Here is a 27,578-nt window from a genome sequence, read left to right on the forward strand (position 1 = left end):
TGGCGATCAGACAGGGCCTTCCCGGGCCGGGCGCTGCTCCGGAGGGCGTTCTCCTTAGCGTCAGTGGTGTAAGTGAATGCGTCTTCTGTGTGGCGTGATTGTTTATTCCTAAATCCTAAGTGGCGACGAAAATGATAATGGCTTTTTTTGTGTGTGTGGTTTTGACCAAAGAGAAATAATATTGCGCATGAGTTATGTCAATGAAGTGAGTCTGTAACTGGTTCTGTCTGGGTTTAAGTGCTTAATGACAAAGCCTTAAAAACCAGCTTGTAGAAAACTGTAATAGCATAACATATCCATTTAATTAAACCTTCCATTATAAATCACGTTTTGTCAATTTGAAGGACTTTTTTTTGGCATGGCAGCATTTTTAAAACGCAGGGTTTATTTTTATATTGAAATGAATTATATATATGAAAGCTTGCAATAATTTGCCTAGGGCAGAAGCTCAGATTGTTTTCGCATAGCCCAACTCTTCATTTGCACACCCATTCATTCTGTAGTTTTTGAGTTTGAGACGTGCACGGGCTACAAGTTGGCAGTCAGGGAGCAAAAATGAAAATACTCCTCTGGTCTCAAGGAATGAATAAGGGACACTTTTCAAAATTGTAACTTTGCAATTTACCACATATGAGATACCACAAATGAGTAACGTAAGGAAGAGAGCCAGGTTGCTCCTAAATGCAAGCTCTGCCTTTAGCTGTGTTAACTGCAGGTCAGTTCTCACTGCTTCAGCATCTATAAGGTAAACTGCCAAAAGCAGATATCTGTCTCACAGTATCGTTCATGCAATAACTAATCCATTGAGAGCTCACCAAGTTCTGGGCACTATTCCCAGATGAAAGGTATAAAATAAAAGTCCCTTTGGGATGAGACTTAGATTCTTGGAGGAAAACAAGAAAGAAGATGATATGGAGAGGTAAAATAGAGGGATTGCTCTAATGTTGGTGGGCCACAAGGAAAACGGGAATGTCAGGAGAGGCCTCTGGAGGAAGCTGTCACCGAAAGAAGCTTAAACAAGAGAAGCATTGTGTCTGGGGGAGAACATTTGTAGATGCATGCGGTGTAAAAGACAGAGGTCCTGAAGTATCAGTGTGACAACATGTGCAAACAAGGAGGCCATGTGACTTACACCTTAAAAAACATGGGAGGATGTGGTGGGGTGAAATGTAAGATCTTGGAGGCCATTATCCGTGTTACCTAATGTAAATTCACTATTGGCATTAACTATGGCTGTTGGCAAATTCACTGAATCGGGTTTGGCAGTGTTGTTTATCCGGAAGAACAAATGCATCATCATCCCCAGCTTGAGCCTTTGGAGAAGAACTGCCTACTCTTCAATGCCATCACATTTTCAACTGCAGTCACAGAGATTTTGCATTCACAGTTACTTACGTGATATTACTGTCTATCCATTTTTAAATGAAAGGTAAAGACAGCTCTTCCATGTGCTGGCTCCCAGAGCTTGGCTAGGCCGAAGCTAAGGGTCTTGCCCTCAGCCCTGGTCTGCCAGGAGCGTGACAGGGACAAAGGTCTTGACCTGTCATCTGTTGCTTTCCAGAGTGTGCATTAGAAGGAAGCTGGAGTGTGAAGAGCTGAGCAGCCCAGAAACACACACCTAATAGGCCACATGTTCATGTTCAGGATTGTAACTGCTGTGCCACACACTTGTTGCTATAGTCATTTTAATATCAATGTTACAGATTTAGTAAGAATGTGCTCTTTTTGTAGTTATAGGAGACCTTGGCATTTATGGGCAGAAATGCTTGCCTCGGCTAAATATTAAGAACACAGAGCCATGTTTGGTCTCCAAAAGGGGGAAGAGGGTGGAGGGAACATGCTTACAATTGAAGGACTCTTCACCCTGGAGCTTGATTGGACTGCATTCTGAATTCTTCTGGTAATCTAGTTCCACACTGGGACTATCTGGTCAGATTTGTATTTCAGATGATTATTCTGAGTGCTGGATGAGCTATGGTTTAGAAGGGGTAAACACTAAATGATTTATTGCCCTGTGTCCCTGCGCCTGCTTGGGGGACTTAGGGGAAGCTTGGTGCTGGCTTTGGACTGGCACAGCTCTGGCCATTACACTTACTGGAGATGGAAACGTTTGGTGACTTCTGAGAAATGTGGCTTTAGAGATTTACACAGGCATAAATTATTAATCATTTCAGTGCCACAAGCAATCTCTTGTATGCTATTCTGAATTGCTTTATTGAATGGAAAAATTCTCAGCAAAAAGTAATGTAGTATTGTATGACATTAAAGTGATTATGATTACTTTTATATACTGTATATAGTATTGTTGACTAGTAAGATCATATAAATAGTTCTATGTCTAACTGTGTGTTTTTAACATCTGGCCCAACTCATAGTTGTATTTTTAAGACTTATTTATTTTTATTGGAAAAGCAAATTTACAGAGAGGAGATACAGAAAGATCTTCTGTCCACTGGTTCACTCCCCAAGTGGCCGCAACAGCCCAGAGAAGCTGAGCCCAGAGAGCTCTTTGAACTTCTTTATGGCATATGCTGATAAGTCAACAATTGGAGCGTAGAAGAGGTCCTACTGACCCTGCTGGCACCTTGATTTCAGACTTTCAGCCTCAAGAACTGGGATAAATTTCTGTTTATAAACTACTCAGTCTGTGATAGTTTGCTATAGCAGCCCCGGTAATTAAGATAATCCCTTACACCACTTTAAAACTGGTTGTCTAGCAGAAACAATCAGGTTAACAATAGTTCAAATTTGATTCTAAGGAATCTGATTATAAAATGTCTTGATAGGGCTAGTCCTGGGGGTGGGCTCCCAGGAGGAAGGGCTCAGGCCATGTGTTCCAGGACCCTCGGCCAGCCACGGGCTTGGAGCCAGGTGTGTTGCTCTCCCTGGACTGGGCTCGGGTCTGAAAGATTGGTCCATTGGCTTGCCATGTGCTCAGAGCCAGGTGGATTGGTTTGTCTCGTGGGGCTTCAGTCCGAAGGCCTGAGCTCATCGACTTGAGGCCTGAGCCCATCGACTTGAGTCCTGAGCCCATCAACTTGAGGCCGGAGTCCATTGGTTTGTTGGGAGCTTGGAACCAGAGGGGCTGGCTAGCCCCAGAGGTGGGCTCCCACGTGGCAAGGCTTGGGGCACATGGCCAAATGGTTTTGCCCAGTGCCATTGGTTCCTGGGCCAGCTGGCTCTTAGATCTTGAGAGGGGTACACCAGGACCTTTAAGGCTCGGACTGAAACACCAGCCCTAGAGGGATAGCAGAACTGAGGTAGTTAATACTGACCAATGTGAAATACCACGCACTGGTACACACTAAAGCTAGGGCTGGAGGCCTACCTGGCAGGGCTAGATCAGTGTTTACCAGTAAGAGTTGAAGCAGGGGACCGGTGATGCTAGGCTGGGCCACACTACTAACCAGCATGCAAGAGAACTGGATTTGGGGGCAAATTCTGCGGGGGATGTATGGGCCCACCCATGTGAAACTGATTTCTGCTGGTTTGCTTGGAGCTGGGGGTGGTGACAGGCTGAGCTAGGCATGACCATGGAACACCACTCCCTTCCCCATACTCATGGGTCCTGGGGTTAGGTACAGGCTGGGTTGGTCAAGGCTGCAGCACCCACAGACACACCCAAGAATATGGTGTAGGGCAGGCTGGGCCACAACATCTACCACTCATACATATGTAGGATGGAGGGGATAGCCAATGACTGGTAAGGGCCTGGCACCTACTGCAACATGCGAAATCTGGGTCTGGGAGTGGGTCTGGTGGGGGAACTAGGGCACTTACCCTGACTGTTGCTTCTGCCAGTGAGCATGTGGTTCAGGCCTGAGTATTGGTCAGATTGGGCAGGGTAACTCCACCTGTATGCACATGTGTGGGGTAGTTTTGGAAGGGGGTGGACCAGGCAGGGCCAGGCCAACGTTAGCTCACTGGCAAGTGCAGAAGCCAGCCTTGAATGCGGGGCATGCCCAGCTAGGCTATCTCACCTGCTGGTTTGCATGAGTCAGGGATGGGAACAGACTGGATAGGGCCAGGCTGTAGCAGTTAGAAAAATTAGGACCGCCACTTTTTTTTTTTTAAAGATTTATTTTATTTTTATTGCAAAGCCAGATATACTGAGAGGAGGAGAGATAGAGAGGAAGTGGAGCTGCTGGGATAAGAACCAGCGGCCATATGGGATCAAGGCGAGGACCTTAGCCACTAGGCCACGCTGCTGGACTCTGTATGGTGTAAACTTTTAATTAGGGAATCTCAACAGAACTTGAGCTGTGGTTATGCATCAAGGTGAAGGAATTCATGATGGGGGAAGGGTTTGGGGTGAAGGGGGGGGAATCCCAGTACCTATGAAATTGTGTCATGTAATGCAATGTAATTAATGAATATTAAAGAAAAAAATAAATAAATAAATAATTAAAAAAAGAAAAAGAAAAATTAGGACCGGAGGATGTCGGGTCAGACTAGGCTGCAGCATCCAATGGCAGAGGTCAGGACGAGATGGGTTATGCAGAGCTGATTCAGGGAAACTGCATGTGCAAGATCTGTGACTGGGAACAGGCCTGATTGGGGAGCTTAGGGAATGTGCTGGCCGTTATGATTCCCACTGGTGAATGCAAGAGCCAGAATTGTGGTGGTAGTCTGGGCTGGACATAGCTGCAGCATACCTTTGCATGGGAGTGGACAGGTTCTGGAGCCTGCCAGGCTGGGATGGACTCCAGTATCCACTGGTGCTTGTGAAAGCCAGAGTGGGTGTAGGACTAGTTGGGCTAGGTTTCCATTCCCACTGACCACGTGAGAGATGTGTCAGGCATGGACTTGGTGTGGATGGGCTGTGATAACCAACAGTAAGAATCGGGTTGAGTATGGGCCAGTTGGGCAAGGCTACTGTTCCTGCCATGATGGCAGGTGGATCAAATCAACCCAGGCCAAGGACCCACTGGTGTTTGCAATATCTACCACTGAGAGGAGACCTGGTGGAGGAGCCTGGCAAACCCTTTTGTCAGGGCCTAGTCCCTGCAGGAGAGCATAAGAGCCAAGGCAAGGAGCAGCCCAGATCAGACCAGGTTACAGTACCTGCCAGCATATGTGTGGCTTAAGTATAGGAGCAGGCCAAGCTGGACCAGTTCATAACACCCACTGGCAGATCTGAGAACCAGGATGAGGTGCAGGATGGGCTGGGTCTGGTCATATCACCAGCCAGTTTACATTAAGGCCAGCAATGGGGGCTTTCTGCACCAGGTTGGGCGGCAGCTCCAACCAGTACGAGCTGGAATGAAGGAAGACCAGGTCAGGCCAAGCTACAGCACCCGCCAACAAATGCTGAGACTAGCCATACCAGACTGGTCTGCCACATCACCCATCAGCATTCACAAGACTGGGACAGAGGGTGAGCCTGGTAAGGGAATAGTAGGAACTCCACTGCTAGGCCATCACTCATGCTGGTGAACCTGAGAGCTGAAACTGGGGGCAGACCATGCTGGGTAGGGCTACAACACCTGTTGGCCTCCATATGAACTGAGTTGGGGGTAAAACCAGGCTGGGGTAGCCTATTTTTGAATCAACAGGTACAAGCATGAGCCAGCATAAGAGCAGGTATGTTGGGCTTTGCTGCAGCGTCAGCTGGCAAGTGCTGGAACTGGGAGCACCCACTGGCATGAGTATGTGTTGAAGGGTGGAGTTGAGTTAGTCTTCAGTGCCTAGTGATGAATTTGAGTTCTCAGTGAGATGTGGGGCAGACCGGACCAGTCCACTGCACATGCTCACAGGAACCAGAGCTGGGGGACCAGTCCAGTGAGGGTTATTGGGGGTCACTGACTGGGCTGCAGTTCCTCCTCTGGCATGTGAGAGTCGAGCCTGTGTAGGGCAGGACAGGGCTGAGTTGCAGCACCCCTTGGTTTGTTGAGGATGGGGGGCGCAGAACAAATTGATCAACTACCCCAGTAAAACTTGACAGCAGATTTCTGGGTGAATGGGGACTCAGAGGCAGACTGACAGCCAGTCTATCTCAGAAGGATTTCCTCATTCTTGGAGCAGTGCTATCAGCAGCGTCTCAGAACTATCAAAAACACATTAACAGAACCCTCAGAAAATGCTCCATAATGGGGACCCTGGGATCATATTAGGTGGCAGTTTCCCATCCCCCAGGTAATGTGGTGTTTGGAAGGCTGGGTGTGGTTTCTCCTCTTGTAACCCCATCTCCCCCATATACAGGAAGAAGAAAAACAAAATGTGTAAACAGTCGTCTCACCCACTATCCTAATCCTTGACCTTTCCTACCCTGATCAACTATGTAAACATCATCATTAAAAAAATTTTAAAAATTTAAAATAGTCTTGATGTATTCCTAAACTTTGTTATTTTTTATGTCTTGAAATAGTCATAACATCTAATATTTCAATTTGGAGGCAGCTTTGCGATTTTTTGGTAAAACACAAAGGGTGCTAACTAGCAGTCTCAGAGTTTGCTTATCAATACATTTATAAACTTTTAGTGTACATTTAATCCAATGCTACTGTAATAAATTTAGCTTTTAAATTAGTTATCAGAATGTTACCTAACTGGGGCCAGTGAGAGGGCACAGTGAATAAATCCTTGCCTTGCAACTGCCAGTTTCCCATTTTGCAATGTTTACAAATTGTTTAAATTGTCTTTTGAGCTCAGAATTTTACTTCTGAAAAACTTATTATAAGGAAATAAATAGAGAAACAGCTTTATGGACACTAGAGTTTATCATGGGACTAATTATTAATGGGAATGAACATAAGAAACGTCCAGTTATATGGAAATAACAAAGGAATCCTCAACTTTCTGTAGCCTTGAGAATGTTTTACAATAAGATAACATGAAAGACTTAAAATACAACAGAATGATGGAAAAGTTGGAATAGACCATTTCCTCTTCAATTATAAATTAGTAAAATGTGGGGCACAGTGAAGTAACCTAGCAGCTAAGTCCCTGCCTTGCTCACATTGGGATCCCATATGGGCACCAGATATAATCCTGGCAGCCCCACTCACCATCCAGCTCCCTGCTTGTGGCCTCGGAAAGCAGTAGAGGACGGCCCAAAGTCTTGGGACCCTGCACCCACGTGGGAGACCAGGAAGAAGCGGCTGGCTCCCGAGCTTCAGTTTGGCTCAGCTCCAGCTGTTGCAGCCACTTAGGGAGTAAATCAGTGGGCGGAAGATCTTCCTCTCTATCTCTCCTCCTCTCTGTATATCTAACTTTCCAGTAAAAATAAATAAATAAATCTTTAAAAATTAGTAAAATGTACTTTTATTTGGAATAAACTCAGCATATGAGAATATAGACAGGTGTTAGTTTTGGGTGGTGAAACTATGGGATGTTTTTTCTTTATAACATTCTCAAAATTTTGTTTAATGATCATATATTTGTATATTACAGATAAACAATTTAACTATTGTCTTCTCATTAAAATGTTAACAGCCATAGCAAGTCAATTTTCAATCATTGAAATAAATCTTTTGTAAAGGAACATTGTCCAGCATGGATTCTCTCTCAGAAGAATTTTTTGTGAGGTAAGGGGTTGTTGGGCAATTCCAGCTACATATGCTATATCCCAAAGATGTAGCATTTGCTTATATATACTCTTGGGAACCTGGTGTGAATGAGATGCTTTTATGCTTCAAGACAATTTAGCAACTTTGCTTAATAGGGAATATAGGTTAACTGAAACTTACTTTTACATAAAAGGTTTGTAAGGATCACATCTGGCCAAAGAGCCAAGAATTGACAAATATGCCACACCTTGCTGACCTTGGGTATTCTCACTGAAATATATTGTTGTTAAAGAATCATTTCCATAGACTTATTATGTGTGAATCATGTTTAATGCTTTTATAAATGCTTATTCATATGAGGCTCAAAATAACTCTGAAGTAAATTCTCTTGCTATCCCCATTTTACACAGAATAATGTGAGCATAGTGCAAGATTCACTTAGGTCCAAGACAGAAGGCAGTCTGTCCCATACAATCAGGATGCATTCAGACTCTTTCTATGTCTCATATATAACAGTAAAAAATAGGTTAGTGCTGAACATTTTTCCCATCCTTGATGTGGCTTATATGGAAACAAAGACTGACAAAATTAGCACTTACAGCTTATGAGGTTGTAAGAACACATATAAAATTGATTATATTTTTAGATAGAGTCAGTAAGTCTTATGTTAGAAATATTGGATAAAGGAGTGAGTGATGAGTGATTAGGAAATAGAGGAAGTAAGTGGGAATTTATATTTGAGAACACTACACTCTTTAAAACTTGAAAGCTTTCAGCATACTGCTGCAATATTTTTCATTCCTTGATTGTGCAAGATCATTTGGTTCCACTTTGGGTTGAAATTTAGAAGTATAGAAAAAGATAATTAATGGATTTCTGTTTACAGTGAGAATCATATTGTCAAATGTCTCTGTGTGTGAAATATCTCACTGAAACACTCATTAGGAATTTGAAAACACATTACACTATTTATCCACTACAGTTTTACCTAACACAATTTGTTGATGTATAGTAGATGATAAATTACTGTCAAGAAATATGTACATGTAAAATATAATATATGTAGAGTTCTGAGTGAATTAATTGACATGAATTATCTCTACTTTATCCTTACAGTTATACAGAATGAAGAAGATTGCATAAACATACATGATTCTAACTTATGATTCTTATTCATGATTTTGTATGAAGGCAAAAGCAATTTTATAGTTTTTAAAATTCAGAATATAACAACATGTGAAAATTTTCACATTTCAAAGCAATGTTAAAGCAAAACCTGTCAGTATTCCTTTTTGTAGCCAAAATGCTTTGTAATTATGGTATTCTCCCTCAGTTAAAAACATGTTGGAAAAATGAACCAATTTTAAATCTGAAAACAAGAGATGAAATGAAATGATCTATGCTTTACTTTTATGATGTTCATACACTCATACCTACGTACAGATAACACATCAAAGAAAAGCATCAGCCTTTTGAAGGACGTTTGTCCTGTTCATTGAAACACTGCTACTCTAAAAAATCACTTCTCTTGGTTTTTTGATCTATTGCACATATTAGTCTAAGACGCAAACTAGTCTTACACCAGTTTGCTGGGGTTTTTTTGCCACTACTCAGTAAAGACATTGTGTAGTTTCTTTAACCTGGCTTGTTAAGGTGATAGTGCCTTCCATTGTTATGGGTCTTTGAAACAAATAACCCAGTGATTAGTCTTCTAAAAATTTCAGACAGAATTCAGTTAATTATTAGATTATTTGCCATTTTAATTGTGTTTTATTGTGAGAAGACATTGCATGTGCCTTTTCATTTTATACTAGGGAACCAGTTATGGAGGAACCTGAGACTACAATAGGAATGTCAACTGGCCAATTGGTAAGAAAATTTAATTTTTGTTAACTCTTAGATAATTAATAATGGCTAATTATATAAGAGAATGTATTGATAAATCCAGCCAGTTCAATAATCTGTTAAAAATTGTTGCTAGCGTGCATTCTTACTTGAGTAATGAAAGGACTGAAAATATCTCTGTCTTTGGTAGATAATACTATATGCTAAGGCTTTCATTCTAAGGCTTTCACTTATCTTCACCATTGGTAAAATTAGAAGAAGATTGAATTGGTTGAATCAAAAATACCTCAACAATCCATTTTAAAAAGATACCTCATTTGTCTTTTGGAGGGTGCAAACAAAAATGAAAACTATAAATGTATAAATGTACCAACAAAACACACTTACATACATATTTTTCCACTAAATTTTTCTTAATTTTTTCCCTGCTTGAAAAATTCGTAGTTAGAACCTTTAAGTCAAAATGAAAGGAAATGATTCTGTTACGTGTTGATATGAGATTTTGTTTTATCAATGACTCAGTTTTATTTGAATATCGTGCTAATATATGGTGGATGATTGGCAATGGATGGTTGTTTCTTAGGTTCATAGTGATTAATGCCAACTGTTTAAAAAATATGCAAAGATTATCCAGTAACGTAGGAATAAAAATATATAAGCATAAAATAATGATAATATTAACTTGGCATTAGACTATCACAAAAAAAGTTGCCAAGGAAATACAATATATGTAAATGTGCATAGAAGTATTTCAACTGAGATGTTTTCAGTTGAATAGAAGCAAGAAATAAGGAAATTAGAGCTAGAAAAAAACATTTTTAGATATAAAATTGCAAATATGGTAATAAGCAGTGAAAGTAGTAGACATATTGGCCTGAATTTGGTTTGGCTAATAAATCAGTTGTGTAAAAATGGATCAGATATTAAATATTTTGCTGATATATAAAAAAGCATATTTGTAAGAAGATTTAAAGATTACACTGACATGGAAGCTTATGATCTTTTTTATCAAAAAATTTTTTCATGCCATAATATTCCTGTGTGCAAATTTTTCAGTTATTATGATTCTGTAGTTACTTGTGATTACAGAATTGACTATCAAAATATTTATAATACTGAAAACTTTATAAGAGTTTTTCTAGTTACTTTATGAGATATCTTTTTAGTCTTTCTGAAATTCACAAACCTATACAAAACTTGCCAGATAGTACAGTAGTCAACCCTATGCCTTTACAGAGACTAGTTTTATGTATAAAGTATACTATAAAATGTAAGATGTATGCGTGAGACTAGATGCATATTGATTCATATGCAAACACTCAAGAGGAAAGTAAAGAATCCTGTAGTGATCCTAGTCAAGTTTTCTGTCACAGTCACCTCACACTGGGCACTGTAAGTGACTCAATCTTTATATTGCTTCTGCAATGAGAAGATGTTGGTTTTTGATTCTTACTGGTCAACAGCAGTGTAATCACGTTTTTTAAAGCAGGGTTTAGGAACTGTAATATCTTGTTAAGTTTTGAAGGAAGACCATCATAAATGTACTCCCAGCCCTCTTTCCATCTCTACTGCCTACCTTTTCTTCACACTAATGTTAACAGACAATCCAGCAGAACTTAACTGTGTAATTATCAAGCATGCATGGTGCCATTAATAAGTCTACTCAAGATTCTTAGTATTAACTAGCTCAGACTGAATTGAGTCACTGTTTCATTTACAATTTAAACTATAACAACTGTTCATTTCAAATTTATGTATAATTTAAGCATTAGTTGCTTATGTAAAATGTACTCATAGATGTAGGTTTAATATTATATATGGAATAATCTCTAATAATAAAAGTTTCTTGAGAGTTGAATGTCTTATTCTTACTTGGATTTGTTCCTTTTTTAATAAAAACTCTGACTTGTTCTGGTTATTAGTGTAAATGAGAATATGTATAATTGTGTAAATTTTTAATGAATAATGTCTTCTAGAACAAACAGGAAAAGGACATACCTACTGATCCTGTCCCTGTTAACCTACTATTAGAAGTGAAAAAGTTACTAAATGTAATTCACAGTCTACCAAAAGGTGTTATTCCTCATGTTAAGAAATTCGTCCAAGAAGATTTTCCCTTCCAAACTATGCAGGTAACATTGTGTCTTATTTTTGAGGCTGAAAAGCAGCTCTGTGTATATGCCCCTTCTACCTGTAATTCGTATAATGTAGTTAAGGTCAGTTTTAGTCAGTAATGAAATGGATGTGAATACTGTATCTTGTAAGACTTTTTTTTTTTTTGAGATACAGCTGTTCATTTGAAAAGTACAGCTACAGAGAGAGAGAGAGGAACAGACAGAGGGAGAGAGATGGTCCATCTGCTGGCTCACTTTCTAGAGTCCCTCAGTATTCAGACCTGGCCCAGCCTAACGACAGGGGCCAGGAGCTTCCTCCGGGTTGTGGGTCCAGGGGCCCAAGCACATAGGCCATCCTCCACTGCATTCTCAGACACATTAGCAGAGAGCTGAAACAGAGTGGAGCAGCTGTAAGTAGATGCAAAAATCGTTAGCAAAGTACTTCTGAATTAATCCAGCAAAGCATAAAAAGATCATTCATCATGATCAAGTGAGATCTCGCCCAGGGATAATGGGTAGTTTAATAGGTGTATCAACATTTAAGCTCTTTCATAAGCAAAAAGGACACAGAGAAGTGTAAGATCTTATGACCATTCATGATTTAAAAAAAAAAATACCTTGAACAAGCTAGGTTTAGAGGTAATCCACCTCAACAAATCAAAGGCTGTATTTGAGAAACTTATTCTTATGTTGAATGGGAATAAGTTAAAAGCTTTAGTTTTAAGATCTAAAACCAGAAAAGGGAAGTCTGCTCTCATGGCTGTTTTCTTAACCGGAACCACTAGGGAGGGGAAAGAAATAAGAGGAATTCAAATAAATATGGAAGAAGTCTAATTATCCTTGTTTGTTAATAATGTGATTCATATATAATGAAATGTAAAGACTCTACCTACAGGCTCTCAAAACTGAACTGAGTTATCAGCTTTCCTGCTTACTATGAATTCATAAAGATTTTATTATTTAATCGTGCTACAGAATAGAAAATGAAGTGGTGTTACCACCACCCTCCCAAGGAGTGAACGTTGCCATTCTCTTGCTTGGTCGTCACAGGAAATGCTTTGTAGTGTTCTGAGGGAACAGCTATACAAGAGATTCACCAGAGTATTTAAAAAATATGGAAGAACAATGTCTGTAGGTAGTATGGACTTCTTAAAAACATGTTTGTCTTAATTTTCCAAATTTTCTGCAATGAGCCTTCTATTATTTGTATAATAAAAGTATATGTGTATATATATATATATATATGTATATATATTTTCTGACTTAAACAAATTTTCAGCTCAATTATTTTCCACAGCGAGAAGTTACAGCTGACAGCCAGCGTGAGGAGGAAATTGTTCCTGTTTTAACTTTACATTTCCTAATAACACAACTCGAAGCAGCACTTAAGAATATTCAAGCTACGAATTACACAGTGAGTATTTTCTTTTTGAAAATTTGAAGTGCTGAACTTGGACAGAATTTTTAATGAGAAAAGAGTCAGTGCATGCTTTATATATTATAAAATATCATCCAGTATATACCAAATCCTGCTTTTTCAGTTATCTACAAGGAGTTGGTGGTGGTGGTTGGGGAATGTGTATTCTAGACCCTAGGGACAGAGTTTCAAAGTTTAATAGACATCAAACTAAAGAAAGTCCTCAAGCAATTCAAAAGAAGAAACAGGAAACGAGCCTTGCATTTTACAATTTCAGGAACTCTAGGATGCCCATTCTGCTGTTGCCCCCATTGAACCGATTGTCAGTAAGTGAATAAATCAGTATGAAATAAACCCTAGCAACTTCTCTTTGCTTAACCTTCCCTACTGAGGCATTACTTCATTGTTGAGTCTGACTAGGAATTAAAGAGTTCTTTATCTTGGAAGCATTTGGAATAGGTAGTGTGATTGGTAGCACAATTGGAACTGCCATGGTCAAAGCTGGGATGTCTCCTCGGAATGACTTTCTCTGTCCCTCAGGGCCATCAAGGAAAGGCAGGATGTCTCCTAGGAGACATCAGTTTGTTGGTGGTGTATGATTGGAAGTAACATCTCTGCATTCATTTGACTCAGTACTTGGAATAATCTTACTGATGGGAACATGTAGGATAGGAGCTTTACATTAGAAATATACCTCTTGCAACCTTAAATTACAGATTTCTTCCCTTCTAATTACATCATTGCCATAATTCTATCTCATATTTTTAAAAAATATTTATTTTTATTGGAAAGGTAGAGTTACAGAGAGAAGGAGAGACAGAGAAAGGTCTTCCATCCACTAGTTCTCTCTAAGAGACTGCAATGGCTGGAGTTGAGCTTATGAAGTCAGGAGCCAGGAACATCTCTCAGACTTCCCACATGGGTTCAGGGTCCAAGGCCATAGGCCATCCTTGACTGCTTTCTCAGGCCACAGGCAGGGAACTGGATGGGAAGTGGAGCAGTGGGCACATGAACTGGTACTCATGTGTGATCCCAGCATTTACAAGGCGAGAATTTATCCACTGAGCCATTGCTCCCAGTGCCTCGTCTCATTTTTTGAAAACAAAGCTTTTCTTTAAATTTATATGAGTCATAGGGTCTGTTGTATTATTTGTGATACTTCTCTTTAAATTTTAAAATAATATCCTTACTTTTCTTTTAGTGTTTGTTATATGACATCCATTTTTTAAAAACACATCAGAAGATTAATTCATTTACTCTTCATAGCATCCTCATAATTCTCTTTTTATAGGTTTAGAAGCTGGGGCATATAGTTAAATAAGTAAACGTAACAACAGTGGGTATGCTATATGACACTTGTATGTTGGATGGCAAAATAAAGCTGCATCAGCATAAGAAGAAATAACGTATCCTGACGATGTTATTCATGCATATGAACCAAGAAAAATCTTTACTGGCTGTAGTGCAGTCAGATAGCACATGGGGAATCTCCCACTAGGGACTCTTCTTCTTCTTCTTCTTCTTCTTCTTTTTTTTTTTTTTAGATTTATTTATTTTTATTGGAAAGGCAGGGACAGAAAGAAAGATCTTGCGATCTTGCATCTGTGGTTCACTCCCCAAATGAATCTAACAACTGGAACTGAACGGATCCGAAGCCAGGAACCAGGAACCAGGAGCTTCTTCTGGGCCTTCCACATGGGTGCAGGGTCCCAAGGCTTCAGGCCATCTTCAGCTGCTTTTCCAGTCCATAAGCAGAGAGTTGAATGGGAAGCGGAGCTGCTGGGACATGAACCAGCACCTATATGGAATGCTGGCACTTGCAAGGGGAGAATTACCCAATTGAGCTGTTGTGGCGGGCCCCAGGTAACATTATTAAAGGGAAGAAGTATCCATGTGTTTTAATTTTTCATTGAAACCGTGATTAGGTTTGTTTATCCAGTTATAAAGATGCTTCAGAAAGTTCATGGAAAGTAGAATTGAAAGATAAGTTTTTTTTTTTTTTTTTGGTACAAGAAGTGTTGGAATCCATGTATTTTTTCTAATATAATGCATATTTTCATGAACAAGTTATAGATCCCCTTAAGATTTCCTTATATGCATGGGTTTCAACATTTTTATATATAAATAAACGTATCTTTTAATTCTATTTCCAAACATTTTAAAAATACTCTTTTGCCTGTGATTTCCTTATAGTTACTTATAATGTTCTTTAAAATATTTATTATTTGAAAAGCAGATCAACAGAGAGGGAGAAACAGACTGAAATTTCCCTCTACTGGTTCAGTCATTAAATGGCTGCACAAGCCAGGTCTAGGGCAGGCTGAAGTCAGGAATCAGGAACTTCATTTTATTCCACAGCATGAATGGATGGAGCCCAAGTGTCAGGCCCTCATTACCTGCCTTCCAGATGCAGAAGAGTGATGTAGGTCAGAAGCAGAACAACTGGACTTCAAACAGAGCAGCTGGGATTCAAACCACCACTATGAAATAGGATGCTGGCATCACAAGTTGCAGCTTCAGTTACTGAACCACAATTCCAGTCTCCTAGATGTTTTCATACCTAAAATATGATGTGTAAGAAGAGAAAGTGTATGCGAGTTTTATTTTAATCTAGCAAGGGCATCTTTTTCTTTTTCAACCTCAGACTGACTCAGAGTTCACTCTAGATCCCTACAACAGCTAGGGTTAGGCCAAGATCAAGTCAGGAGTCTGGGACTCCTTCCAGATATGCCACATGTGTAGAAAATGCTAAGTACATCTAAATTATTCTGGGGAGATTAATAATATAAATTAATAAATTTCATTCTTAATAATTATTAAATAAGCCTGAATATTGCATTAAGTTTGCTGTACTGAAAGGTAACTTAGCTTTAATTATCAAGTGACTGCTTTTTTTTCTATTTAGGCAAACCAGATTAATGTTGGTTATTACTTGACTTTACTATTTTTATATGGAGTGGCACTTACTGAAAGAGGAAAGAAAGAGGTATGTAGCATATGTAATTTATTTTATTTTATTTTATTTTTAATTTGTGAGAGAACTCTTTTTCAGTGGCTTACTTCCTAAATGCCTACAGTGTCTGCACTGAACTGGGCTGGTGTGGATGTTAGTAACTTCAGATTTATTCCATGTCTCCCTTGCTGGCAGTAGGGACCCAGTCACTTGAGCCATCGCTGCTGCCTCCCAAAAATCTTCATTAGCAGAAAACTAGAGTCAAGAACTACAGCCAGCAGTTGAACCAGATGCTCTAAGGTGCAACCACAGGTGTCTTCACTGGCATTTTAACTGCTAGACCAAATGTCCACTCCTGGGGTACATTATTTACTCATTGTAACTCTTCGTAATACTAAATAATTTTACCAAATTAAAATGTTGACTTTATTTATTTATGTAAGATTTATTTTTATTGGAAAGGCAGATTTACTCAGAGAAGGAGAGACAGAAAGATCTTTGATCTGCTGGTTCACTCCCCAAATGACCACAGTGGCTGGAGCTGAGGTGATTCAAAGCCAGAAGCCACGAGTTTCTCCTGGTTTTTCCATCGTGGCTCAGGGTCTCAGGTCCCAAGGCTTTGGGCCAGCTTCTGCTACTTTCTTAGGCCATAAGCAGGGAACTGGATGGGAATAGCCAAGACACAAATTGGTGCCCTTATGGGATGCCAACACTTAGAGGTGGAGGATTGGTCATGAAATATTAAAACTATTTGGTGGCTTTTCTATTGTGTTTTATAATTCAGTGTGACTATTTCAAAGATTATATTGCTGTTGATATTAAGCTTTAGGAGCATTATAGATAAATAACCAGGTGTTTAGGTCTTTTTTTTTTTTTAGGTCATTCTTAATGCTGTCTTAATTTCTCCAGTTTGGGAACCAATTATTTAATGTTTTTCCATGATGCAAGCCTAGTTTTATTTCACAACAGGATTTTACAGAGGCTGAAAATAAATTCCTGGTGATGAAGATGGTGATTCAAGAAAATGAAATTTGTGAAAACTTTATGCCTTTAGTTTATTTTGGACGTGGTTTACTTCGATGTGCTCAGAAACGGTAAGGATTTGATTGATACATCTTTATTGTCAATTCTCAGTGTTGTGAAATGGGAAAAAAATTGTGCTGTGTAACCAGGAATCATGATCATGTAAGCTTTGGTGATTTTCTTTTCAACCGATTTTATATGTGGTAGTTTTGTTAATATACTTCTCAATAATTTTGTTAACTTGAAATATCAATTTTAGTAGGCCATAGCAATATTGAACAGTTTATTATTGATACTGGAAACAGATTCTAATAGGCCTAGGTTCAGACTTGGGGAGCATAATGTTAAACTTTACTTTTCCCCCTTATCTCCAAAACAAAATTGATGATGTCTACGCCATAAGAATCTTGCAGGTAACCAATGCAATGTGCTGGATACAAAAGGGACCATACTTAATAAAGAAATGATGATTGTAATAATGTCATTGACTTAAATAATTTTGATTGTATAAAAGAGCTTATAATTAGTTTAAAGTGTCTTTATTCTGAGTTTCGGGTGTTCAAGTAGTACATCTTTTAACAAAGTGAAGTTGTACAATGGAGCCTGTATGGATGATTTGTTTGCTTATTAAATGGAGATTGTAAGTCACTGCTGACATCATCCATTCATTTTAATAAGTAAGCATCTATCATGTTGCAGAGACTACGTGATGTGATCGCTACATAGTACTTTACAAAATAAGCAATTTCTGTTCCATATAATAGTATAATGAAGGTTTTACCCCTTCACCAAGGAATTAGGCATGAAGTCTTCAGTTATCAAATGTGATAAAGAGCAGTGAAGGAAAATTCAGTGAAGGAAAAGCCTTTATTGGAACCCCAGTTTGGATCTGGTAATCAAAAGTCTCCTCAGAGAAATTATGTCTGGCAGAGATCTGATGAATGAATTTGGAGAAGTTTACTTGAACAAACTGTTAAAGGATTACTTCTGGTCAAACCATTGAAACCATGAAAGCATCACCTGTGCAGTATTGCTGATTCTTTGCACGATCTGTGTCACATTCACTGGTGTGTCAAATTTTACTAGGATGTCCATAAGATTTCTCGTTTCATGTTTACTAAGCAGATCTTAATTCACATGATGTCATCAGTATGTAGGCTAGCATGATATTTTTCGGAATGTCAAGATGATCAAAATTCCTTCAGTTTATGTAGCGATAAAATAAAATTAACATAGCCTGAGGCAAGACAAAGAACATGTATTGTCCTTCCCCAGGTGTCCAAACTACTTTTTTATTCTTTTTAATTATGGGCAGTGTAATGAATTTATTATCCAGATCATTGATACAGCAAATCCAGGATGTATGGTAGCATCGTTACTTTCATCCCCACCCTACAGAGAACAAATACAAATTAGCTTCTTATTCTGTTTCTGAATGGATAAAAATTGTCTTGAGTCTTTCCAGACCATTGTCTGGAGGATTCTACACTCTTTAAGTAGTAACCCTCGTCTGGCATTCTCACCTCCTTGGTCCTTCCGACTCCTTTTAACTTTGGCAATAGATTTCCAGTATTTCTACTTCTGTAGGCCATCATTTTTTTTAAATTCAAGAAGCTTTCTCAGCAGCATGTAAACTTGCTTCAGGTGTCTTTGGTGTTCTTGGTGGAAAAATAAATTGGGAATGATAAAGAGTGGAGTGGTCCAGTATCAATATACACTGACCACATGCTTGTGCAGCATGTGTGTGCCATTAGTTTAGTGTTAGCACTAAGTTCCACTCCCGCCATTTTCCTGCTAGTACATATGGAGACTGTTCTTTGGTTCTAATGATTGATATACTTCTTCTTTACAGGCATTGTTCTTGGGCTTTCTTATACCTGACTTTAGACTTATTGATTTGAAGGCAATGAGGGGAAAATCTTGAAACGCAAGAGCATCATCTCTTGAGACATCTCAGATGATATGATTACATGACCAATGCAGTCAGCCAGCAGATGCATAGGGAATTAGGAATGCATTATTTCTAGACCAGTCACCTATATATCTCCAATTAAGATCCCCAAGTTTTCTCTTTTTCTATAAAGGTCTGGATTTAGCATGTTAGTTCTGTTGAGACTGTGCTTTTGATCTCATTGGCATTTGTTCTGTTCTTAAGTCCGGAGCTTTGTTTTAAATAAGCATGGTCTGCCTTTTTCTGTGGAGTTGGTGAGGGTTTTTAAAATGTTACCATAGAGATCAGGCCTGTACTGTGGTATATAAGCTAAGCTTCTGCCTGTGGTACTGGCATCCCATATTGTTTAGGCTGCCCCTCTTCCAATCTTGCTTTCTGCTTATGGCTTGGCAAAACGTCTGAGAATAGCTGCTCAGGTCCTTGGGTGCCTGCATCCATATGGGTGACCCAGAGGAAGATCCTGGCCCCTGGGTTTGGGTAGGCTCAGCTCTGGCCATTACAGCCATTTGGGAGTGAACCAGTGGCTGTGAAGTCCCTGTCTCCCTCTCTGTAAATCCACATTTCCAATAAAGATAATGTAAATCTTAAAAAAAAAATTACCATATAGGCCTAGTTTTCACATTATCTTGAGCTGATAGTAATAAACCTGTTAGGCTATGTGTTTGGCCTTATTTGCAAATTTCTCTACCTTATTAAGTCTGGACCTTAGTTTCAGCACAGATTATCTTCCTGACTATAGGAAATCAGGATCTCTTTCTTGGCTGCCATAGGGGCCTTCTAGTTTTCACAGTGTATCTGGAGCCAATAGTTGGCTGATCTGTGTCTGTCATTCTGTTTCTTCAAGGCCTCAAGACAGTTAACAAAAGCCAAACAAGTGTACAATCCCTTTGATTACCATCCCATAGTGTTCAAGCTTGAGTTACTACCTGATCTAGTAATTCATCCCAATCTGCCAGAGGTGAGAGTCTTAGTGTTTGTATTTCTATGGCATTCCAGAGGTTATCATCACCCTATTGTCACAAATTGCAAAATTCTTTTGCAGATTCTGTCCAATTAGTAAACTCTAGTTTTATAGTCACATGTAACCTGATTACAAATGCTTTGCAGGTATAATGGTGGACTGCTAGAATTCCACAAAAGCTCTCAAGAAATAGAAGATACAGATGATGATTGGTTTGACATAGATCCTACGGAAGATGAAGATTTACTTATAACTTTTAAAGTAAGAGATTATTTAAGAGTAACATTTCCTTTATTACTAATTAGAAACATCTCTGATGAGGTACAGTTTATATAATCTATTTTGCACTCTAAAGCAAGCATGCTTTTATTGTGTTTCAGTTTTTTATGTGAGAAGCAACCTTGATATCATTATTAAGCAGAATGTTAGTATAATTCGTTATGTAGGTGAAAAGGAAGATCTAATGTGAACATTTTCTTTTTTCTTTTTTTTTTTTTAAAGATTTATTCATTTTATTACAGCCAGATATACACAGAGGAGGAGAGACAGAGAGGAAGATCTTTCGTCCAATGATTCACTCCCCAAGTGAGCCGCAATGGGCCGGTGCTATGCCGATCCGAAGCCGGGAACCTGGAACCTCTTCTGGGTCTCCCACGCGGGCGCAGTGTCCCAATGCATTGGGCCGCCCTCAACTGCTTTCCCAGGCCACAAGCAGGGAGCTGGATGGGAAGTGGAGCCAGGATTAGAACCGGCGTCCATATGGGATCCTGGGGCTTTCAAGGCGAGGACTTTAGCCGCTAGGCCACGCCGCCGGGCCCTAATGTGAACATTTTCAAACAAGACATTGGATAACCATGCTCATCCAGTACTTTGCATGTTTACAGTCAGATGTAATTTATGCATGCCTGGAAATATGCATTAAAATATTGAGAAATATGCATTAAAATATTGAGACAACAAGTGACAGAGTTGAAAGCAAAAATTAAAAAAAAAATCACCACAATGCGGTATTACTTCTGACAGCAATCAATAAAATATACAGTTTTTGGCATTGTAAAAATAATCTCATGATCTTCAGTTTTACTTATTAGAATAATATTTTATACTTTTTAAAGATTTATTTATTTTTATTGCAAATTCAGATATATACAGAGAGGAGGAGAGACAGAGAGAAATAACTTCCGTCCAATGATTCACTCCTCAAGTGAGTGCAACGGCTGGTGCTGCGCCAATCCAAGGCCAGGAGCTAGGAACCTCCTCCAGGTCTCCCCACACACGTGCATGGTCACAAGGCTTTTGGCCGTCCTCATCTACTTTCCCAAGCCACAAGCAGGGAGCTTGATGGGAAGTGGTGGAGAGGGGATTAAAACCGGCACCCATATGGGATCCCAGTGTGTTCAAGGTGAGGACTTTAGCCGCTAGGCCACGGCACTGGGCCCATAGAATAATAATTTTATACTTAAGAAAAAACTTGTCTGACTTTCAAGTCTACCTAAAACAACCTCTACTAGTATAGTTTCCTCCCTTGGATATTTTACTCTTTACTCTTCCTATTAGAATAGATACTTTTTAGGGTGAATTCCCGCTTTATACAAAATTATAGACATGTGCAGTTTTTCAGATATAACATTAAAGGATTTAAAATTACAAGTCCCTGCACACTACAACTAAGTTTGTCTAACTGTCTGCAATTTTTAAAATTTATTTCCATATTTTAAAAAATATACACTGCTTTTTAAAAAGTTTCTATTTCAATGGTTTTATCTGTTGACTTCCCAATCTGGAAAATGAATGATCACCTCTTTTATCCATTGCCTCAAACATACCTTGCATCTTCTATCCTTCTAGTTTTTAAAAATTGTCCTCAGAGGTTTGTTTTTTTTTTGTTTTTTTCTGTTTTATGATTGACTTATTTAGTTGAAAGTCAAAGTGACAAGAGAAGAGGAGACACAGTGAGAGAGAAAGAGAGAGATCTTGTCTCAGCTGTCAGACCTCAGGAGTCGGGGCTGGGTGAGGACAAAGCCGTGAGCCAGGACCTCCTGGGCTTCTCACACGTGTGGCAGGGGCCCAAGGGCCTGGAACACTGTGGCCTGCCTTCCCAGTACATGATATGGCTTAAGCCATTGTGCCATATGCCAGGCTATGCCTCAGGATTTTCCTTTGGTTTTTATCCTGTAACTTTCCTTCACCTCTTTCCTTTGTAAAATCTATGTCTCAGAACTCAAATTGCCTACTTTCTAGTTTTGCTTTCTTGTTTTGGTGGTACAACTCCAGCATCTTCTCATAAAAGAATGTGTTTATCAAGATCATTTTTTAAAATATCTAGCAAGTGTTAACATGACTTATTTTTGTGTACTTGATTTATCTTTTGCCTTGAAACAGAATGATAAGTCTTATTTTCTTTTGCTTATTTCTTCTGGGAGACTTTCTACTTAATCTTCTTAAAATCACTCAGTGATTTCTTCACATGTTGTGTATCTTCAGTGTATTAGTATTAACACTATTTGAAATCTGGCAGTACTATCCAATAGTATTCTTTTAAAGGGTAAATATTGGGAACCTTATCTGGTTCCGTAGCTTAGATTCTATAATGTATTTCACCTACACATAATTAACATTTTAAAAGTAGAAATGTAATTATGTTGTAACTGTGGACATTGGAAACATTTCTGTGCCATTCTTTTGCCCATTATGACACTGAGTGTTTTATTATACCTCTATAGGAATTAAGTGCCAAATTGATATCCTAGAGTCTGGTTACAATAAATCATGTCTCTCTTGAAACTCAGTGTTTCATATCATGCAAGTAATTCCTGATGGGAATATTCCACAAACTAAGTTATGGACTAGTATAATGAAGAGAAGTGTAGCTTCAAGCACACAGTTCATGTCACTCAGTAACAAATCCAGTGTTCTCCATGTTTGTATCATTCAATCAATAATACGGTATTTGCCATTTGGAACCATTCTGCTTATTGTTTATTTTGAATGAGAGAAGTATGTTCTGTTAATTTATTTTAAAATATAAATCCTTCAAAAGGGGATTTGCATGCATGTATTTAAGTAAAATATTGGCAGTGTGTTTTTTATTATTCATAATTCATGAGGTTCATTTTATTTTTGAAATCTAGGATGTTCTTACTAATTTTATCAAGACAACTGAAGAGGATATAATGAAGCATACCATTTGTAGTTATCTTGACTGTGAGAGGTCTTGTGAAGCTGACATATTAAAGAACACCAATTATAAGGTATTTTAATTTCAATAACCTGAATATTCTTTGTTTATATATTTTATATCTTCTTTTTGCTGATTTACTATCCAAAAATTCTGCAGTGGTTGGAGCAGGGCAAGTCCAGAGCCTGGAGCCAGGAACCAGGAGCTTCTTCCATTTTTCCCACATGGGTACAGGGACCCAAGGATTTGATCTATCTTCCACTGCTTTCCCAGGCCATTTGTAGGGAATTGGGTTGGAAGTGGAGCAGCTGGTTCCCAGATGGGAAGTTGGTTCTAAACCTGAACGCTTTATTGGCTATGCTACAATGTTGGTCCTTATTATCAGTTTTTAAAAGATTTATTTGTTTGTAAGATGCTGGACTGTATGCTCGGTATATGGTTGCAATGAAAGCATCTTGACTTAATTTGAACTGTAATACTGCAACTAGGTGGAGGAATCTACCATGGGGGGAGGGCACGGGGAGGGAATGGGGGAATCCCAGAACCTATGAAACTGTGACACATAATGCAACGTAATTAATAAAAAAAAAAAGATTTATTTGTTTGGGCCTAGCACGATGGCTCATTGGCTAAATCCTTACCTTGTAAGTGCCAGGATCCCAGATGGATTCGATTCCTGTTGCAGTTGCTTCACTTCCCATTCTGCTCCCACTTGTGGCCTAGGAAAGCAGTGGAGGAAGTCCCAAAGCCTTGGGACCCTGCACCTGCTTGGGTGACTTGGAAGAAGCTGCTTGCTCTGTACTTTGAATTGATTCAGCTCTGGCCATTGCATCTGCTTGGTGAGTGACTCAGCAGATGGAAGATTTTTCTGTCTCTCCTTCTTTTTGTAAATCTGCCTTTCCAATAAAAATAAATAATAAATAAGTCTTTAAAAAACCAGATTTATTTGTTTGCAAAGCAGCTTCACAGAAGGAAGGAGAGACAGAGATATTCTGTTTTTTGTTTTTTTGGTTTTTTTTAGTTCAATCTTCAAATGACCCCAATAGGCAGGACTGAGCCAGGTCAAATGTAGGTACCCGGACCTTAGTCCCTCTTTCCCATGTTGATGACGATACTTGGGCTATCTTCCCCTACCTTCCAAGTTCATTAGCAAGGAGCTAGACTGGGAGCAGAGTACTTGGAATTCAAACTTGAACTTTCATATGGGAGGCAGGCATTGCAAACAATAACTTAATTTAGTGTACCCTTAAATGCTGTCCACTCATAATGCTTTTATTTTTGTCCTTATTCTTTTTATTTTGAATTTTTGAATTATGTGGTACAATTTCATATAGACGGGGATCTCACCCCAAACTTCCATCCCCCATAACCTGCATATTAAATTCTGAAAAGTGTAACTGTAAAATTAAACTTAGATTCTATTATTATATTGTGCATCAAAATATTATGTAAGAAGCATAGTTATTTGCAAGGTTAATGCAGTCAAGAAGTTTTTGACTGTCAATGAGAACATAAATTCAAAATGAGCATGTATTCTATTGTGAGTCAATTTTAATACTTTTGCTTCTGAAGTTACAGCTGTTATCTTTGCAATACAATGAAGTGTTTTAAAAATTTTTCCTTACTTTCTAGTTAGAAACATTGTAGGTTAGGAACATACACATTTTACTGAGAGATACACTGCCATTCCTATATGATAATGTATTTAAATAATGAATCTTATCTATTTTTTTTGAACCTTCGTAGGTTGGGGAAGAATGTAACTAGCTTTAACTTGTAGACATTCAATTAATCAAAATGAATCAATAGATTGCTCAGAATCTAATAGACTAAAACTGTGAAATTGGAAAGGATGATGGTGACAGTGTATGTCAGAAATCTCAGTTGAAAGCATGATTAGCACAGGGATTGAAAAGCCGGCTGGTAAGAAACAGTGTTCACTGCCAAGCAGGTTCAGTAATGGTTTGTGTGATGTGGTAATATGGTTCTAAAGTCCTCAGAAAAGCTTCAGGGTTCCAATCAAATGGACAGCATATGAGAGGAAGATATACTGAGCACACAATTTGGAGTTGTCAGCCAATTCGAATTCCTTTTTAAAACAGGATGGAGCTGTAGTTCCACAGCTCATGGTTGGAAGGATAAATAATCTGTGTTCTATGAAACACCATACCTCACTGTCCGGCTGTCACCAAAGTAGCCAATCTGAGTTCTCCTGTTGGTAACAGGTAGCAGAAGGGGTTTGGGGAAATGTTAGAGAGCTGACGCTGAAGGAAAACAGAACTGTAAAATGGTGATAAAGAGTAGTAGGCAGTGTGTTCCTTTTAAAAAGTCTATCACTGAGTTTCAGATATTTTGTTTTACAGGTATATAAAAATCTGATACTGAATCTATTTCCCTTTTTTTTCTTTCATAATTTTTCTGTGCTTGTGGTGATGAGAACAGAACTGTAAAGTTATGATCTCTATTGAAAAATGTAAAAGACTGTGTAATACCAAGTTATAGGAAAATTTTGAAAGTAGCTTGAAGTAATATTTTTATGGTTACATAAATTACTGTTTTGTATAAAGAGTCTACTTTCACTTTCTTTCAGGGATTTTTCCAATTAATGTGCAGTAAAAGCTGTTGTGTTTATTTTCATAAAATTTGCTGGAAAAGGTTTAAGAATTTAAAATATCCTGGAGAAGATGATCAGGTATTTATATTTGCCTTTCTTTCTAAAACTTACTGTAATATTTTTCCTCTCCCCTTACCTCTTTATACTCTCTTCCACTTCATTTCTTCTTATTCATATTTTCCCCTTTGTTTTCTGCCTCCTTTTTTTTTCTTTCTCTGGTCTCCCTGATGCGTATTTTCCTACCATTCTTCATCCATTTTCGCTGTTGACTATACAGCTCTTACTTCTGTAAGAGTTCTGCTACAATCCATTTCCTTCTGATTTCTGTGCATTTGCTTTCCTACTACTCTAGAAAATAGAAATAATATAATAGATATTTATGTGAAAGACATTGAGTCAATAGAATTGCTTAATAAACACACAAAATAATTATCCAGTTTTAAGGATATTTCTGTTTTGGAGAGAAACATATGAATTTTATAGTTTTCAACAGGCATGTGGAATTATTTATGTTTCACATACCATACGTTGAGTATTTTGTCACAAAAATTAAGTGAAAATCCACAGTGCAATAGTGAACTGATGAAGCTGGGTTGGATCTTCAACTTCTGTTTCTGTAGTGCTTATACTTTGTGAACAATAGAAAATACTTGCAAAAGAATTGTGTATCATAAGCATATCAGGTATGAAATTGGAAGATGTAGGTTTAAGTTTAGATTGAGGCATAAACTTGCTACATTAAACTGATACTTTAAAATCTGGGACTAATTTTTTAAAACTCAAGTAAAGTTAAAATAAGCTTGCTTCATGGGATTGCGGATAAACAGATCAATTGCACGTGCATTTGTAAACTCTAAAAATCATTGTGTTAGGCATCATTGTTTCCTATAAATGCTGAAGAAATACCTTTAGTTCATTTTATTGTTAAGGAAATTATTATTAACCAATTGTAGAAGACAACCAAAAGGCATTAATAATTTAATTCAGAGGAAATAGTGAGGTCAGAATGAGAAAAAGGACTCAATATATATTTTGGAACACAATTTTTAAAAAGATTTATGGGCCCAGTGCAGTAGCCTAATGGCTAATGTCTTCACTTTGCTTGTGCTGGGATCTTATATGGGCCCTGGTTCTGATCCCAGTGGCCCAACTTCCCATCCAGTACCTGCCTGTGACCTGGGAAGGCAGTTGAGGATAGCCCAAAGCCTTGGGACCCTGCACCCATGTGGGAGACCCAGAAGAGGCTCTGGGCTCCTGGCTTCAGATTGGCACAGCTCTGGCCGTTGCAGCCGCTTGGGGAGTGAATCATTGGATGAAAGATCTTTCCGCCTCTCTCCTCCTCTCTGTGTATCTGCCTTCCCAATGGAAATGGATAAATCTTTTTTTTAAAGATTTATTTATTTTTATTGGGAAGTCAGAAGATTTATTTATTTTTATTGGAAAGTCAGATATACAGAGAGGAGGAAATACAGAGAAAAAATCTGCTGATTCATTTCCCCGAGTGGCCGCAACAGTTAGAGCTGTGCCAATCTGAAGCCAGGAGCTTTCTTTGGGTTTTCCATGAAGGTGCAGGGTCCCAAGGCTTTAGGCTGTCCTCCACTGCTTTCCCAGGCCACAAACCAGAAGCTGGATGGGAAGTGAAGCATCTGGGACACAAACTGGTGCCCATATGGGGTCCTGGAGCATGTAAGGTGAAGATTTAGCCACTAGGCCATCGTTCCAGGCCCGGTATTGAACATGTCTATTATATCCTTTTCCTTCTTATTTTACTGGATAGATATTCAGTATTCCTTTTTTAGGCTCATATAATTATTAAGTTTTATTTGAAGTTGCTTTTTCTGGGATTGCAAATATATTTTAGGGTATGATATAGCTGCATGCAAATTTTGAAGTAGAGACATTGGGAGGAAAAAAGCAATACTGCTTATTGTAAATACACCGTCCTTTAATGCTATCTTTTTGAACGGTAACACCATTCAAGTCTTAAATTTTTATTTATACATCTCAGTTTAGC

The 27,578-nt window shown here is 38.6% G+C and overlaps 1 protein-coding gene across 8 annotated transcripts in view; it reads left to right on the plus strand.

The window, feature by feature from the left end:
• The first annotated feature begins 7,303 nt into the window (after positions 1–7,303).
• Positions 7,304–27,578, plus strand: part of DZIP3 (DAZ interacting zinc finger protein 3) — a 71,327-nt gene continuing 51,052 nt past the window's right edge. For 2 of the 8 annotated variants that reach the window (XM_058661845.1, XM_058661846.1), the window contains exons 1-9: positions 7,305–7,526; positions 9,323–9,377; positions 11,330–11,485; positions 12,765–12,881; positions 15,790–15,870; positions 16,807–16,931; positions 19,919–20,033; positions 22,904–23,023; positions 25,541–25,642. In XM_058661845.1, coding sequence (XP_058517828.1) covers positions 7,495–7,526; positions 9,323–9,377; positions 11,330–11,485; positions 12,765–12,881; positions 15,790–15,870; positions 16,807–16,931; positions 19,919–20,033; positions 22,904–23,023; positions 25,541–25,642 — 903 coding nt within the window. In that variant the 5' untranslated portion in view covers positions 7,305–7,494. Of the gene's footprint in view, positions 7,527–9,322; positions 9,378–11,329; positions 11,486–12,764; positions 12,882–15,789; positions 15,871–16,806; positions 16,932–19,918; positions 20,034–22,903; positions 23,024–25,540; positions 25,643–27,578 lie in introns of all 8 variants that reach the window. The other 6 variants (XM_058661844.1, XM_058661843.1, XM_058661847.1 and 3 more) reach the window with 4 other exon arrangements.

Source organism: Ochotona princeps, chromosome 3 (genome assembly GCF_030435755.1).
Source record: "Ochotona princeps isolate mOchPri1 chromosome 3, mOchPri1.hap1, whole genome shotgun sequence".
Taxonomy (NCBI): Eukaryota; Metazoa; Chordata; class Mammalia; order Lagomorpha; family Ochotonidae; genus Ochotona; species Ochotona princeps.